This window comes from Gambusia affinis, linkage group LG13 (genome assembly GCF_019740435.1).
Source record: "Gambusia affinis linkage group LG13, SWU_Gaff_1.0, whole genome shotgun sequence".
NCBI lineage: Eukaryota > Metazoa > Chordata > Actinopteri > Cyprinodontiformes > Poeciliidae > Gambusia > Gambusia affinis.
Window position 1 is genome coordinate 12,091,330 of NC_057880.1, and position 13,885 is coordinate 12,105,214.

The 13,885-nt window shown below is 39.2% G+C and overlaps 1 protein-coding gene across 6 annotated transcripts in view; it reads right to left on the bottom strand.

The window, feature by feature from the left end:
- Positions 1 to 627: 627 nt before the first annotated feature.
- The window catches only part of pcdh15a (protocadherin-related 15a), a 175,008-nt gene continuing 161,750 nt past the window's right edge, over positions 628 to 13,885 (bottom strand). For 5 of the 6 annotated variants that reach the window (XM_044137334.1, XM_044137336.1, XM_044137338.1 and 2 more), the window contains 5 exons: positions 7,734 to 7,755; positions 7,203 to 7,241; positions 6,987 to 7,060; positions 4,974 to 5,088; positions 628 to 2,049 (listed from right to left, as the gene is read on the bottom strand). In XM_044137334.1, coding sequence (XP_043993269.1) covers positions 1,441 to 2,049; positions 4,974 to 5,088; positions 6,987 to 7,060; positions 7,203 to 7,241; positions 7,734 to 7,755 — 859 coding nt within the window. In that variant the 3' untranslated portion in view covers positions 628 to 1,440. The remainder of the gene's footprint in view (positions 2,050 to 4,973; positions 5,089 to 6,986; positions 7,061 to 7,202; positions 7,242 to 7,733; positions 7,756 to 13,885) is intronic. The other variant, XM_044137337.1, reaches the window with a different exon arrangement.

A 13,885-nucleotide genomic window follows, 5' to 3' on the forward strand; every position in this document is an offset into this window, starting at 1 on the left:
AAAACGTATTCCGGCTGACATATTGGAGACTCTTTTCAAGATTTTCATTCAGTCCCTGATCCCTTTTATTGACAAAACATTCTGCAGTCTGCAATTTTGACTGGTATTTTTAAGACTTTGATTGACTGCAGGAAACCTTTATTTGAATGTCATTACGCACGTGTCTTATATGGTGTTCTGATAAAACTAGTCGAGACAGTTGGTCTCTGAATGCCAAAATATTTGTTTCAGCACTTTTCTTCAGATAATTGTATAATGAAAAAAAAATCTTTTTCCTTTCAGTCAGCTTATGAGGTGAACTTAATATTGGAATTTCCAGACCCGTTTCAGATGTATAGCACATTTTTTATGTGAATGCTTGCTGACCTTTCATTGCTTTCCTTTCTGGTGAAAAGCCACACAAATTACAGCAATCTTCATTCTGCTGGGAACATTATAACTGCACTTACATCTTTTTTAACTTCAAACATAGTGCTTGTGCAGCTGCTAAAGATAAAAAAAAAAAAAAAATCTAATTTAGTTTGTGAATAAGTTTTAGCATTTTCTTTTTAGGTCATTTTTAGTGCAGCACAAAATAGGAGAACTGATGCATGCTTGCAATTATTACTCTCTAAACAAAGAAACAGATTAGAGATTTATTGTTGAATGCGACACCAATTTTGGTGTTCCATACTCATGACAAGAACAGAGTGAATCTGCATCATGTAAAGGGATTGAAAATACCACATTCTATAAGTACAAATGCAGATATAAAAACACTATGACCATACTGCCACGTTTCACTGTTGAAAGTCAGCGATGGCAGTCATGTTTATATATTTATTCATTAAGATCATATTGTAGATTTTTCATCTCTCTTGGATAGAAAATAGACAAAAAATAATTTCCTATATTGCTCAGAAACTTCTAAAAACTTTTCCAAGTGATCACGACATTGAATAATCAGCAACATTCTGGAGTTTTTGCAAGTAAAACACAAATAGCAAAATATGTTGATTTTTATCATAGACTACATCGTTACGGGTTCTTTGATCACCAACATTTATCTGTAAATGTCTTCAGCAACACTTTGGAATGACCAGGAATCTCTCGTGTTTAACGATTAAAACAAGAATAATAACAAACAACTCTGTTCAACAAAAAGGGCCATTCAGTGTTTTCAAGAGATGAAATTAGAGTCGAGGATGACTCGCATAAAATTCTCAATCTGCTGGAGGCATTCATTGCCTTTATCTACTGTAGCCCTGTCAGTGATAAAAATCTGGTACTAGTAATCTCTGTCTTATAATTCTCTCAATAAAATATGATTATATGTGCAACCACCTGTCAGTGATTGAAGCTTTGCTAGCCGAGGCACACATTTCAAGTTGATTTTTTTAACAATATGTGCAAAAACAAGAGAAAATTAACAAAAGGTGATTTCAGTTTGTAAATGACCAGTCATAGTTTTGTCATAGGTATGTGCAGATTGTTCCAGGGTCCCATCCACAGTTCTTCTTCATCTGATATTGTGCGGTCACTGTGTTGTGACTCCAGTGTTTCCCTACTACTGTTGTGGTTGTCGACAGATGACTCTTGCTCCCCGCTGATGCACTGCCCGCTGTCAATTATGGCCTTGGTAATACTGGCTTTGGACCCAAAGGTTTTTAGATTTGTAATGGTGGATCCCAAAGAGCCACAAGAGGACAGAGTGTTGAGGTTTACGTCTTTGTTAGAATGTAAACACGAGCTCGTTCCGTCCTCCGTGTTGTTTTCTACAACCTCGTTGTCTACAGTAGGAGGGGGTTCCTCGTGAGTCACACCTAATTTGTCGAGTTTTTTGAAATGCTTACTTAGTCGGCACGGAGAGCCCATTTTTAGGTTGTTTAGATGGGCTGGCCTCCTGGTTCGGACGATAGTGCCATTCTGTGCGAGGTAGATATTCCCATTGATGTTGCTGTGACTGTTGGGCAGTCTATTCTGTTGACTCTCTGTAGTGCTTTCCTCTCCAGTAGAGCTGGACTCGTTCTCCCGATCAACCACAAGTTTGATCCGTTTCTTTCTTCCAGGCTGTGAAAAAGAAAATTAAAATGTCAAAGTCAATACGTTGCTTTTTAAATATTTTTGGAAGGTAAAGCAAGTTGTGGTTTTAAAAATAAAAAAATAAGTACAGGCATAAAAATCAAGTTCTCACAGCACAGCAACCAAACAAAAAAGCTTAGACTCTTTATTGAGGCTGTATGTTTCCATTAAGGTCGAAAAGTATGTGAAAGTATAAGTAAGCATTCGGTAGTATGATAATCTTGGTTTAATGCAAAAACTGAGAACAAAAGAATTGATAAATATGTCTACCCCCGTAAGCTTTTTTAAGCCAGCTGATTGGTAATGTACAATAAAAGGTCACAACTAAAAAGCAAACAAACAAACAAAAAAAAAAACACAGCTGATGTTTAATTTAGCATCATAATAGTGAAGAGGTTTTTGCGTCCTCCCCTTCTATATTCAGTGGAATAGATAGACTGGATATTTCTTGAAGCAGATTTTTTTTTCCTGAGTAAAAAACACGTTCTCATACTATACGACATCACGCAAAAGTTAAAGAGCATATTAACAAAACAACTGTCAGTCTACAGTGAGAAAAGTAAAATATTCACTTTCAGGGAAAACTGATAAAAAAAGAACATGTAAAATTATACTGTAGAAAGAGCACTACAATATTACACAAAAAAAGCAAAATTATGAAAAGCACACAGAGAACATCAAAGAGAAAAAAGTCAACGCTAGAAAAAGGCTAGTCAGACTCGGATAATGTGCAGTAGGAAACCAGCTTTGCCCCTACTCAGGGAAAATGAGAAAAAGCAGACATTTGAAACAATCTGTAGAAGCAAGCAATATTTTTTCACTCCCATGCAAAGGTAATTGATTTTATTCACTCTTACTTCACAGGGACAATAAATCTTGCTAGAAGGCCGTTGAGCTCCCTTCAGATTCTGAATCACCATTTGATGTGTCTTCAGTGCCTTCTGAGCCCTTTGATGCACTGACTGAAGATTTATCAGAGGAGATGGCATCCTCGTCCACTTCAGTGATAGGGGACAGGCCTCCGTATGTCTCATCAGAGGTGCTTCTGATCTCAGGACTATAGGTCTGGCCACGGTAGGGAGCAGAGGGTCCTGGGCCTTCAGAAACTACACTAGATCTTCTTGATGATGATTCATCACTGACCTCACTTGCAGAGTCTATGCTCTCATCAGCAGTCCCAGATTCTTCCTCATCCTCACCCTCACTCTCCTCTGTGATTGCATCCTCTGAACCACGGCTCAGGACAGACTTTCGGGAACGTCGACTTCCACCAGTGGACTGGGAGCCAACTGAACTCCCCTCGCTTCCAAAGGAATGCTGACTGCCAGATGAAGATCTTTTACTCAGCTCTGAACCGGATGTTTTCTTCTTGCTGGACCCCCAAGATGAAGACCGTTCACTTCCTGACCCTGAACCTGACCCTGATCCCGATTCTGCGTCGCTAGCTGTCCCTGTCCCTGACTCAGCTTCACTGAGTTCTTCGCTGGACTTCTCTGATGATGCTCTTGATGAGCTTGTTCTCTGTGTTGATCTCGCACTTGATCTAGAGGAAGATCTACCGCTTCTGACACTACCACTGCCGCTCTCACTTGCACTTTCACTACCTTTACTGTCAGTCCCACTTGCAGTAGCAGAAGCACTGCTCCTTCTGCTGGCCTCAGTAGCTGAAGATCTTATAGAAGTGCGTGCAGAAGACCCACTTTCTCTAGTGCTTTCAGTGACCTCTTCTTCCTCAGACTCTTCATCAGAGTCTTTTTCTGTTGCTGAATCCCTTTCTGTACTCGTTTCCTTCTCTGTTGCTGTTCCTGATTCTGTTTCCTTGTCAGTACTGGATTCTTCATCAGACTCTGACTCTTTCTCTGTTTCTGACTCTTTCTCTGTAGCCGACGACTTCTCAGACACTGATTCCTTTTCTGACTCTGACTCTCCTTCAGTCTCTGATTCTTTTTCACTGCCTGAGTCTTTCTCTGTTTCCTCATCCTCTTCAGATTTGGACCTGCTTTCCTCATCAGAATCACCTGGCTCTTCATCAGGCTCTTCCTCTGAGTCCACAGTGCTTTCATTTGTGTCATCTCTGTCTAAATCAACTTTAAGATAATCTCTGTCAAGACTACTTTTCTCAGATGATTCTTCATCAGAGTCTTTCTCCTTACTGCTTCCACTTGCACCTCCTTCTGGCTCACTTTCAGTCACACTAATAGATACTTTAGACTTCCTTTCATCCTCGCTGGCTGCCTGCGAAGCCTCCTCATCTTTCTCACTGCCTGTGGCTGAGCCATGACTCACACTACTCTGTGACTTCCTCCTGACCTGCAACTTGTTGCCAATGGTAATTCTCTTTAAAACTTTGCTAAGCCGGCTGCGAGCATCCGACTTGCTATCTATTGGCCCAATAACTGCCGGTCTGTCCGTAAGACTATCCTGGCTGTCAATACGGCGGGCTGACATCAGTTTGGCATAATCCTTGTCCTTCTTTCCAACGCCAAACATCTTGAGCATCTTGGCTTTCTTCCATGGAGACGGGCCAGGAGGGCCGGCATCAGATGGTTGCTCTCCTCCCTTGCCGGCTGCCAGGAATTTGCTGAGTTTCATGACAGACTTCAGTCTCTTGGCAGCCTTAGAAGGTTCACCTTCCTCTGCTGCCTGAGGTTGCACTATTTCATCCTCTGCTGGCAAGTCCCTAAAGGCAACTCTCTTTGGTGGACCTCTACCTCTCATGCCACCCCTGCCTCTGCCACGGCCCTAAGACAATCATATTTTATTTAGAAATTTTTAAAATGATATAACCAGGGTATTGTTGTGTCACACACTGAATAGAATTTAAATGGGTATTCACTGCATATTAATGGTTGCTTTTGCTAATACCATTAGTATTTAAAATATACAATATACAATTCAAGGATCGGTAATACCTCTGGGCCTTGTGGACTGTAGTAATACCCATCATCCTCCATGATCACCTCACCATATTCATCATACATGGGTGATATCAGCCTCCTCCGACTCCCATACTGAGGAAAGTCATATCTGGGAAAAACAGACAACATACATAAACATATGTATTAAATAATGCTCTGCATTGCATTTAATCCTTGCTTATTTTAACCATTCCTTTAATAAACCATATGCAGAAATATCAGAACACAACTTGAAAATGGAATTGCCCTAGACAAGCGTATGCAATGTATTTTATTTTTTTTATGTCACAGAAACAACACAATGTACCCTAAGGGTATCTGTGATGAAGAAAGGAAAAAATTAATAGTTTTAACAATTTTCCAAATAAAATTCGGAAGTGTGCATATATATTCAGCCTCCTTACTCAGTGTGGGTGTAGGATATTAATAAGCCACCAGAGGGAGAGAATGATATAAAGCAAATGCACTGAGTGGTTTAGCTAATTTGACACAACAACACAAAATAACTGCGGGTAGGTCACAGTCTTTCAATTGAAGCCCCTCTTACATAACATTTTTATAATATCTAGTAATGCATGATTAAACAGCAAGATTAAAATAAATTATTAAATTAGTTACTGGGGTGAATGAGAAATAGTCATTTAATTTAACTAGTATGTTTCTTGGAATACACAACCGCAATCTGCATTGCAATTAATTGATTAACTTCTCCACGTGTTCTTCTAAATGTTGCAGGGCAACTATAAATTATAGCTAAAGTATAAATTATTTTCTTTTGGATTCTCTCTGCAAAAACCATGATCCAAGAAACCATAAAATTTTATGACATAGCTCCACAGTCAGCTTCTACCCAAGCCTAAAAGTTGAAATACTGCTTTCTTCAGTGGCACTGTGATAAATTCTGTTTACATTTTCAGATTATTATTAAAAATATAATGACTTTAAATCCACACCCCTAAAGATCCCAACTAATAAATTTTATCAGCAAAACCCAGTGGGTAAAAACAGCTACAAATCTGACTAAGGAATCTACATATAAATACTTTGAATAAAAAGTAAAATATGAGTGTATTGTTTATATTGTGCTTAACTTCGGGAACATTCTGCATCACATTAGTCTAGTAGATTTTCAGCACATAAACATATGCATGACTGTAATTTCCCATTTTTAGTTCATAATTAAGATATTTAATATCCAAAATTAAGAAAATGACTCAAGGAAAACAGGCCACTGGTCATCTGTGTTTTACAACCCTCTCAACATTTCATGTTCCCTGTGAAGCCCAAACTGCTGATTGCTGGATTAAAAGCTTATCCAGTAGGTGGGTGTTCTCTGCATCGTGGAAATAAAAACATCAAAGGATCCACTTTCATTCACTGTCATTTGTAGTTTTTACAGTAAACATGAGGTCATATCACTGGATACATGCAGTGACAATTCCTTGCAAATGGATGTCAGTGTGATTTAGACACAATAATTAGGATTACTAAAGGTGACTCGTTAAATAAGCTAGAGAGTAATGACATTGAGAATTACCATAAGCATAAGTTAGATCTCCTCTCTTTGATCTAAGCTTGTAATGTGCAAAAGTTCCTCTCCGTTCTGATAAAACTGCAATGTAATTCCCAAAGTGGTGCAAGTCAGCTGCGACAGAAGCAAGAGTTCCTAATGAATAACAATTTCTCTGCAGCTTCGCCTCCGAATGACATGCTTTTCCTCTTCAGGCCCTATGGGTCATGTAAGACGCAAGCCAAAACAACCTGAATACAATAAAATAAAAGATGCTTTCAGAGGTGTGAAGACAGCATCCAGTTATACGATCTTGTTTGGTTGGAGAAGAGTTTGATACGCAAGTTCTGGAGGTATGGAATGCAAAACTGGGATGAAATAAAACATACTTCTGGAAAGCGCGTGAAAATAATCCCCATGTCTCCAAGAAAGACCTTACCATGAAGAGAGTTTGAGAACATTGTTAAATGAACTAATACAGTACAGTCAATGCTCACCCTTGGTCATAATTATAATAGTCCTGTGCGTAATAGTCTTGGCCTGGATCAATGCCCGACTCCATGGAGAGTTCCTGTGTTTCAGAGAGGAAGACACAGAAATTACTCAGCATTCTTTAGCTAGAGAGCTGGGAGACAGGAGGAGCTCAGTAAAGAGTGAGTATACAACAGAAGGAATGCAGTTCCTATGAATTAGGGAAAGAAGGGCGTTTCTACCTCTGGTCTCAGAAGAGATGGCCTCAGCAGTTGTTGCTGCTAAAGGTTAGTGCAGAGAAAGGGTAAGGCAATGAAAGTGAGGCATAGCCAGGAAAGAGACAAACGCATGACGAATTTCCAGTTTGTAATGAAAAGTCAGAAAGCTCTTTTCATCTTTGTTTGCACATAGGCTTATTTTATAAACCACTGTGGATAAAGGTTAAAACACTAATAAAATAAAAAGGAATGAAAAGAAATATTGTCACTAAGCAATGTGACAGAAATTAACATTAAAAACCTTAAACAATAATAATCAATATACATTTTGAATCCTGATATATTGTTAAGTTTTAAATTGGCTTTTTTCCAATCAAATATGCTTTCCCGTCTCTAAAATATGTAAAACATACCAATAGTTTAACACAAATAAAATCTGGTATTTTGAAGTAATTTATTCATGTTTTATACAGTAACAACACCATCAAATGAATTGCATGCAAGAAGATTGAGATTTAATTCTCCACCAGACACCTTTAGAACAAAACTGCTTACCTTTCTGCCAGGGCCACGCCTCCTGGGCAGCATAGAAGAAAAAAAATAAAATAAAATAAATAAGCCATCCGAGTATTGGGTGACAGCAAGATTTAAAGTGCTTTTAAATATGAAATTCTAAGTCTACATCACTAGTGTATTTATTTTCTGCAGACCAGTAAGGAAGTTGCAGCTTTACTTACTGTGCATTTTCATCTGTTTAATGAGAGTTGCAGATATTGTTTTCAAAAGGTTGCAAAGTTGTGATGCTGATAAAAGCAGTTTTTTTTTTCCAACATCACTATCTCAATTAAAAAAGAGAGAAAGAAAGATGCAGTGAATGCAAACATCAAAACAGAAAGGAGGAATGTAAAGGGAGACTCCATGTTTAAATGGTCATAGTGGGGGACGCTGGTGGCAGACATAACAGAGTCAATGCAATAAGACTGTTTGTGGTCAGAGTTATTCATTTTTAGATTTCTATCATGACACTACCAAAAGCATCAACAACGCCTCTCCTGGACTCTTTCTTTATCACAAACATCTCCTGTTAATTTTTCATGTTAACTTGACGTGAGTAGATCTTCAATAGTCAATCAGACATAAAATAATAAACATTTTAATGCTGCTTTTGAGAACAATGGGCATCTGCAATGGCATTAAATAAAAAGTAGCAGAAAAATAGTGAGTAAACAAGTCGCTCCATTCAGACCTCCAGCTTGTCAGAGCAAATAAATAATGATCACTTTTATGCTCTTGAATATATGGCCAAGCAATGATGTGAGATTCCTCAGGAGAGCTGTAATCTGTTGTTATGGGCAGGGACCATGGGGCAGGGACAGGGCAAAGCCATATGCCACACCTCCCAGGCACAGCTGATGATGGGAATGGGATCTGATTGATGACCTGTTCGCTTGGCTGCTACCCGTTGCTGCTTCATGCTACATGAAGAAAAATAACCCAGTGAACAGCCTTAGGAGGTCTGCACACAAAGAGACTTGGTGGAAGATAATAAAGAAGCACAAAGAGTTAAGAATATTGATCTAAGAACCACATTAAGACAATAAATTTGAAATTATTAGATTATATTCTACTGTGGAGTTCACAAATGAGAAAATTAATAAGTCTTGTTAAGTTGGTTTCTTTATAAAAGTCAATAATTTAGCAAAATTAAGTAAAGTGGTAAATTAGCTGACAGTGGAGCTGCCTATGGTTGTATGCCACACCTCCCAGGCACAGCTGACTTAACTCTAGCTACATGAGTTTATTAGACAAACAAGTTTCAAATAACAGACCACCAAAGATTAGAAAACCACAAACATGGGGAGAATGTGTTAATTCTTTTGAACCAAGTTGGTTCAAAAGACTAACAGATTTTTTAATAAAACAAAGCCAGAAGAAACTGAAACTATCAAACCGTGGCAATGTTGCCTACAAGAGGGAACCTGAGGGCGGTTGTGGCCACCCTTAAAAAATTGCTGGCTGCTCCACTGGCTCCCTCAGAGAAGACCAAATGCCCTCCTAAACACTGATATGGGCATGGTGTCATTTAGATTGTTTTGTAAATTTACACCAGCGGCAAAGTGAAAAAAACAAAACAACAACAACAAAAAACACTAACAAAAAAAACAAAAAACGCCAGGTGGTTTCTGAATTTTCCTAAAAGTTGTCAATTTGACTAAAAATAGAATACATGTAGTCTGTTAAGAACAAATGAATGGTGCCAACATTCAGATCAGCCTATTAGTGGTAGTGGAAAATAAAGGATGGGACTGTGTGGACAGTTGGTGAGCCTGCTGAACATCCAGCAGGCTGCCACCTTTTCTGCCTCTCGGCTGAATGGAAGAGAGAAAAGGTGGCAGAGTCAAAATATCCAAATGAAAGCTGCCTGGCCTACAACCTAGGCAAAGTGAAAATCAATGGTTGCATTCTCAGGTGGTTGAGGTGCATCAAAATACTGCGACTGTTTTAGTGTTAAATGATATAAGGTGACCTTGAGTGCCAAGAAAGGGACATAGAAATAAAAAGCATTGATAGTATTATTATTACTATTATTAGCTTCATGGTGACAGGTCAAGTCACATGCCGAACTGAAAGGATTCTTTGGCCTATTGTATATCCGAGGAACACAGAGAACAAAACATGTAGACAAGGACAGTCTTTGGTTGGAAAAGTAGAGCTTCCAGTTCTTTCTAAGAAATGTTATCCGGAAGTAGATTGAGATCATTAGATTTCTCTAAGAATGAAACCTGACATGCATAACTATTGCAAGCAGACTTGAACAGCCGTGTAGAGAAAACTAGAACTCCGTCATCACCACCTCATCGCCAACGCTCACATGCCATTCCCACAGGTGTCCACTAGGTGGCACATAAAGCAAACCTTTGAAAGTGCTTTCAGTACCCTTCGGTACAGATACAGCAGCAAGTCTTAAGTGTTGCTGAAATCCTACCTTCCAAGCAGGAGCTATGGTCACTACCTGTTCCATTGGGAAGGATTGATGACGGCTTCCTGTAGGCTTTGGAACACGTCATGTGGTTATGAATTGTTAGTGGACACCGTTTTAAGTTTATTTCACACAAAGCGAAAAAGCTGAAGGAGTTACCAAAGAAATCTAACTTTCCTCCATGGGATGGTGCTAAGGTGGTGCCATCAATCTACCACACTAATGTGTTGTGCAATGGCAACTAATGATGCACCAAAAATTTGGTGCAAATCTGGTGGAGATATATGAGGGAGATGTAACTGTAAAGGTTTTATCATATCGTCACTGTTCTCCAAAACACATGCTAATATTGGTTTTGTTGTCACACAAAACACAACTTCAACTGATCCTTTGCTATTCATAATTCTGAAAAAAAAAATTATGGATTAAAAAAAAAAACTATACTTTTCTAGATAAGTTAAAAATAATCAATTATGACCAAAAGGAATTAAAAAATGATGACAGAATGCTAAAACATACTATCCGTTCTGATTCGCTCCACTTTCAGGTTGACAGAAACAGCATGTGAGCTGATAGCCTCTTTAAAAAAGAGATTACCCCGTGTAGTGAACATGGAATACAGAATTAGCCAGGCTTTGATCTGCCCATCAGGGTGTAACGTATAATGAATCAAACATTACATTGGTCTGGATGTGAGGTATGCTAAGTCCATTTGCCTTGGGGCATCACAGATGAAACAAAAACAACAAAAAGTAAGTGGGAGAAAATAAAAAGCAGAGAAAGTAAAGAGGTCAAGTGCAAAAAGGATGAAATTTAGAACAACTCAACTGCATAAAAATATTCTAAAAATCTAGTAGGGACTGCTGGAAACCAAAAACAAAGATTACGTAGTAGAAGCCAAGCATTCAAGAGCATTAAAGAGCGAACTGCAAAGAGAGTCGAGGGTAAGTAAGGAGAAAAACACGGTCAGAGGGTCACAAGAATAGGAGAGGAAAAAAGCAGGAAAGCACTTGTTGATAGTCCCAGAGGCAATGTCCTGGAATAACAATTGATTAGGTCTCCAATTAGCCGTTTTTTCATTGAGTTAACATAATACTTACTACTTTTTCAAGCTGAGAGGCTGAGATCTCCAAGGGAATGTGAACCAAAATTTTTTATCCACACAAGTAGACATATTTCCACATTGTTTCTGTATATAATCCAGTGTTGTTGCCCTGGGGACACTATTTATTTCACAGATTCCCACATCTCTGCAGTTTAAAATCATTCATTCCTGTATGTATTTTGAAGCAGCTGCAGATAATTACATACTCCAAGTGTCTTCAGGGACACCATCGCATCTTTCTGAATGTGGTTAAGTATAAAATATGTGACAAACCTTACTGAATCTATGACCTATTTTGCAACTTGGCATACCCTTAGGATAATTAAGAGAAAACAGATGAAATATAGTAAAAGTGTAAAGCACAAAATTAGTTATAAGATTCTATAGGAGGCATTATTTAAATTTGTGTCAAGAAACATACATGAGAACTGGGAGCTTTGAGCGGTCCAGCCTAGAGCTTATACGATATAAAGTAACAAAATGTGGCTGTGAAATATTAATACTAACATGGTTAAATGAAAAAAAAAAAAAACAACCTTTCTAAGACCACAACCTAGATAATATGATTATGCCAGTTTATTTTTAACACTAATATCAAAAACTTTCAAAAAAATTAAACATTTTCATTTTCCTTTAGAATGTCTTGCAAGCTTTCAAGCATATTACGCAGGTAGTACAGCAAGTTTGTTAACATGTTCTTGGCAAGTTGCTAAAATTTGTTAAGCACACAAAAATAAGTAAAAACCAAATTTTTTTTCCAAAAAAACTGTCAATTGTTTAAAATATTAGACATGAGTCAGATACTGCACATAATAATCCATACAAACGATATAAAAATTACAGGCATAGAGATGCAGACATGAAGGAAGATATGAAAATAATAATAATAATAATAAAAAAACTAGAATACTGTGGACTGGGAAGAATTGAGTTCACCAAGTTCTGCAGGATCAGGGTTGTTTGTGTTCAGTTGGCTGGTTGGCTGAAACTCCTTTGCACTGTCTGATTTACTTGGTCCATTTTCAGCACAGTTCAAACTTGTTGAATCACTTTGAATTTCACAGCTGCTGTGGATTTGTTTTGGCAAGCTCTGCTCATCACCTGGATCAGAGCTTTGCCATTTGTTAGCACCATCTGATTCCTCAGTCGCTTCTAGCTTCTTGTTAAACTTGGGCACCTTGCAGTTTTTGTCTACTTGGCTATAAAGGTTGGCAACAGATCGCTCGATGTCAGCCAGATTCTGGATGTTCTTCAGGATTCCTTTCAGCTCCTTTTTCCCAACATTGTTTTCTGATGAGGTTGGAGGAGGACGGTATTTTCGCTCCGACACTGGACGAAGAGACGATAAAGGTGGTAGAGAGGTCGGGACAAACTGGATCACTGGTCGTGGCTGGTTGGTATTTGGTGAGGGAGGAGGAAGCGGTGGGGGCGGTGGGGGAGCGACTGGCTTTCTAAAAGAAGGAGGCAACAAGGAATTGGTATTCTGAGGTTCATCAAAGTGGGGAAGGGAAGGTGGATCGAAGCAAATAGATGGTGGAAGAGATGAGGGTGGAGAGGGTGGAGGAGATGTGAGTGGGGATGGTGGTCGTGAATGTTGAGGAGGAGGGGGCGGTGGATTTTCTGGTGGATCCGGTATGATTTCCACAGTGATCTGACAGGGCTGAACTGTCATGTAGCTGGAGATGCTTGAGCTGAACTTTCTCAGAACAGGCGGCGTTGGTCTCTGGTTTGATGGGGACAATGAAGCATTTGTCTGCGTAATGATAATGCTTGGGGGCACATCTCTGCCCACACTCATGGGGCTGTGAGGGCTATCCATGATGGAGAGCAGAGTTTCTGAGGTCAGCTCCAGCACGTCATCGCTGTCCATATCTCTGATAAGGATGGAAGAAAGGGAGCCAATGGAGTCTCTGTTTTGCTTATGCTCTTGAAAAGCTTGCTGCTCAAACTGCCTGGCCTGCTCACGAACTGATAACTTAGACTCCATGCTGTCACTCAGGTATGATCTATCCACACTCTTAAGATTCTGCCTGGCTCTAATATCTGCTTGGAGAAGCTGCAGCTCCCATTCATTTTGGTCCATAAGACCTTGCCTTCTTGACGCATCGTTGCTCTGCACCCCTCTGTGAATGCGAGCAGGCATTGACCAGGCACACCCTGACCCGGCTGAATGGGAGGGAGAAAAGGCAAACCAGTTTTCATTTGGATTCTCCTTCCTTGCAAAAAGAACAGGACTGCTAAGTGGGCTGCTATCATCATACACAGGGTTGTGGGTGGTGAGTGGATTTCCATCAGAGAAATAAGTTATGTTGCTCTCTGATCTGGGCAAGTTGACAAGGAGTGCTCCGTTGCTGTGGGCTGCAATGGTGCGACAGGTGAGGGTGCTAAAATTCCTCTGATGGTTGGTTTCCTCAGTGGCAGACTTTTTAGCCCTATCCCAGCAGAAGGTGAAGATGAAAAGAAAAAAAGAACTTAAAAGAGGTGAAAAACAGTGGTGCAGGGGTGAGAATGCAGAGAAAGTTTGAAAAGAATAAAGCAGCTATTCAAACTAAGCTCATTAGTATTGTGACAGATTTTAAAAGCAAATCATTTTGCTATAAAGGTCCAAGTTCACAAATACAA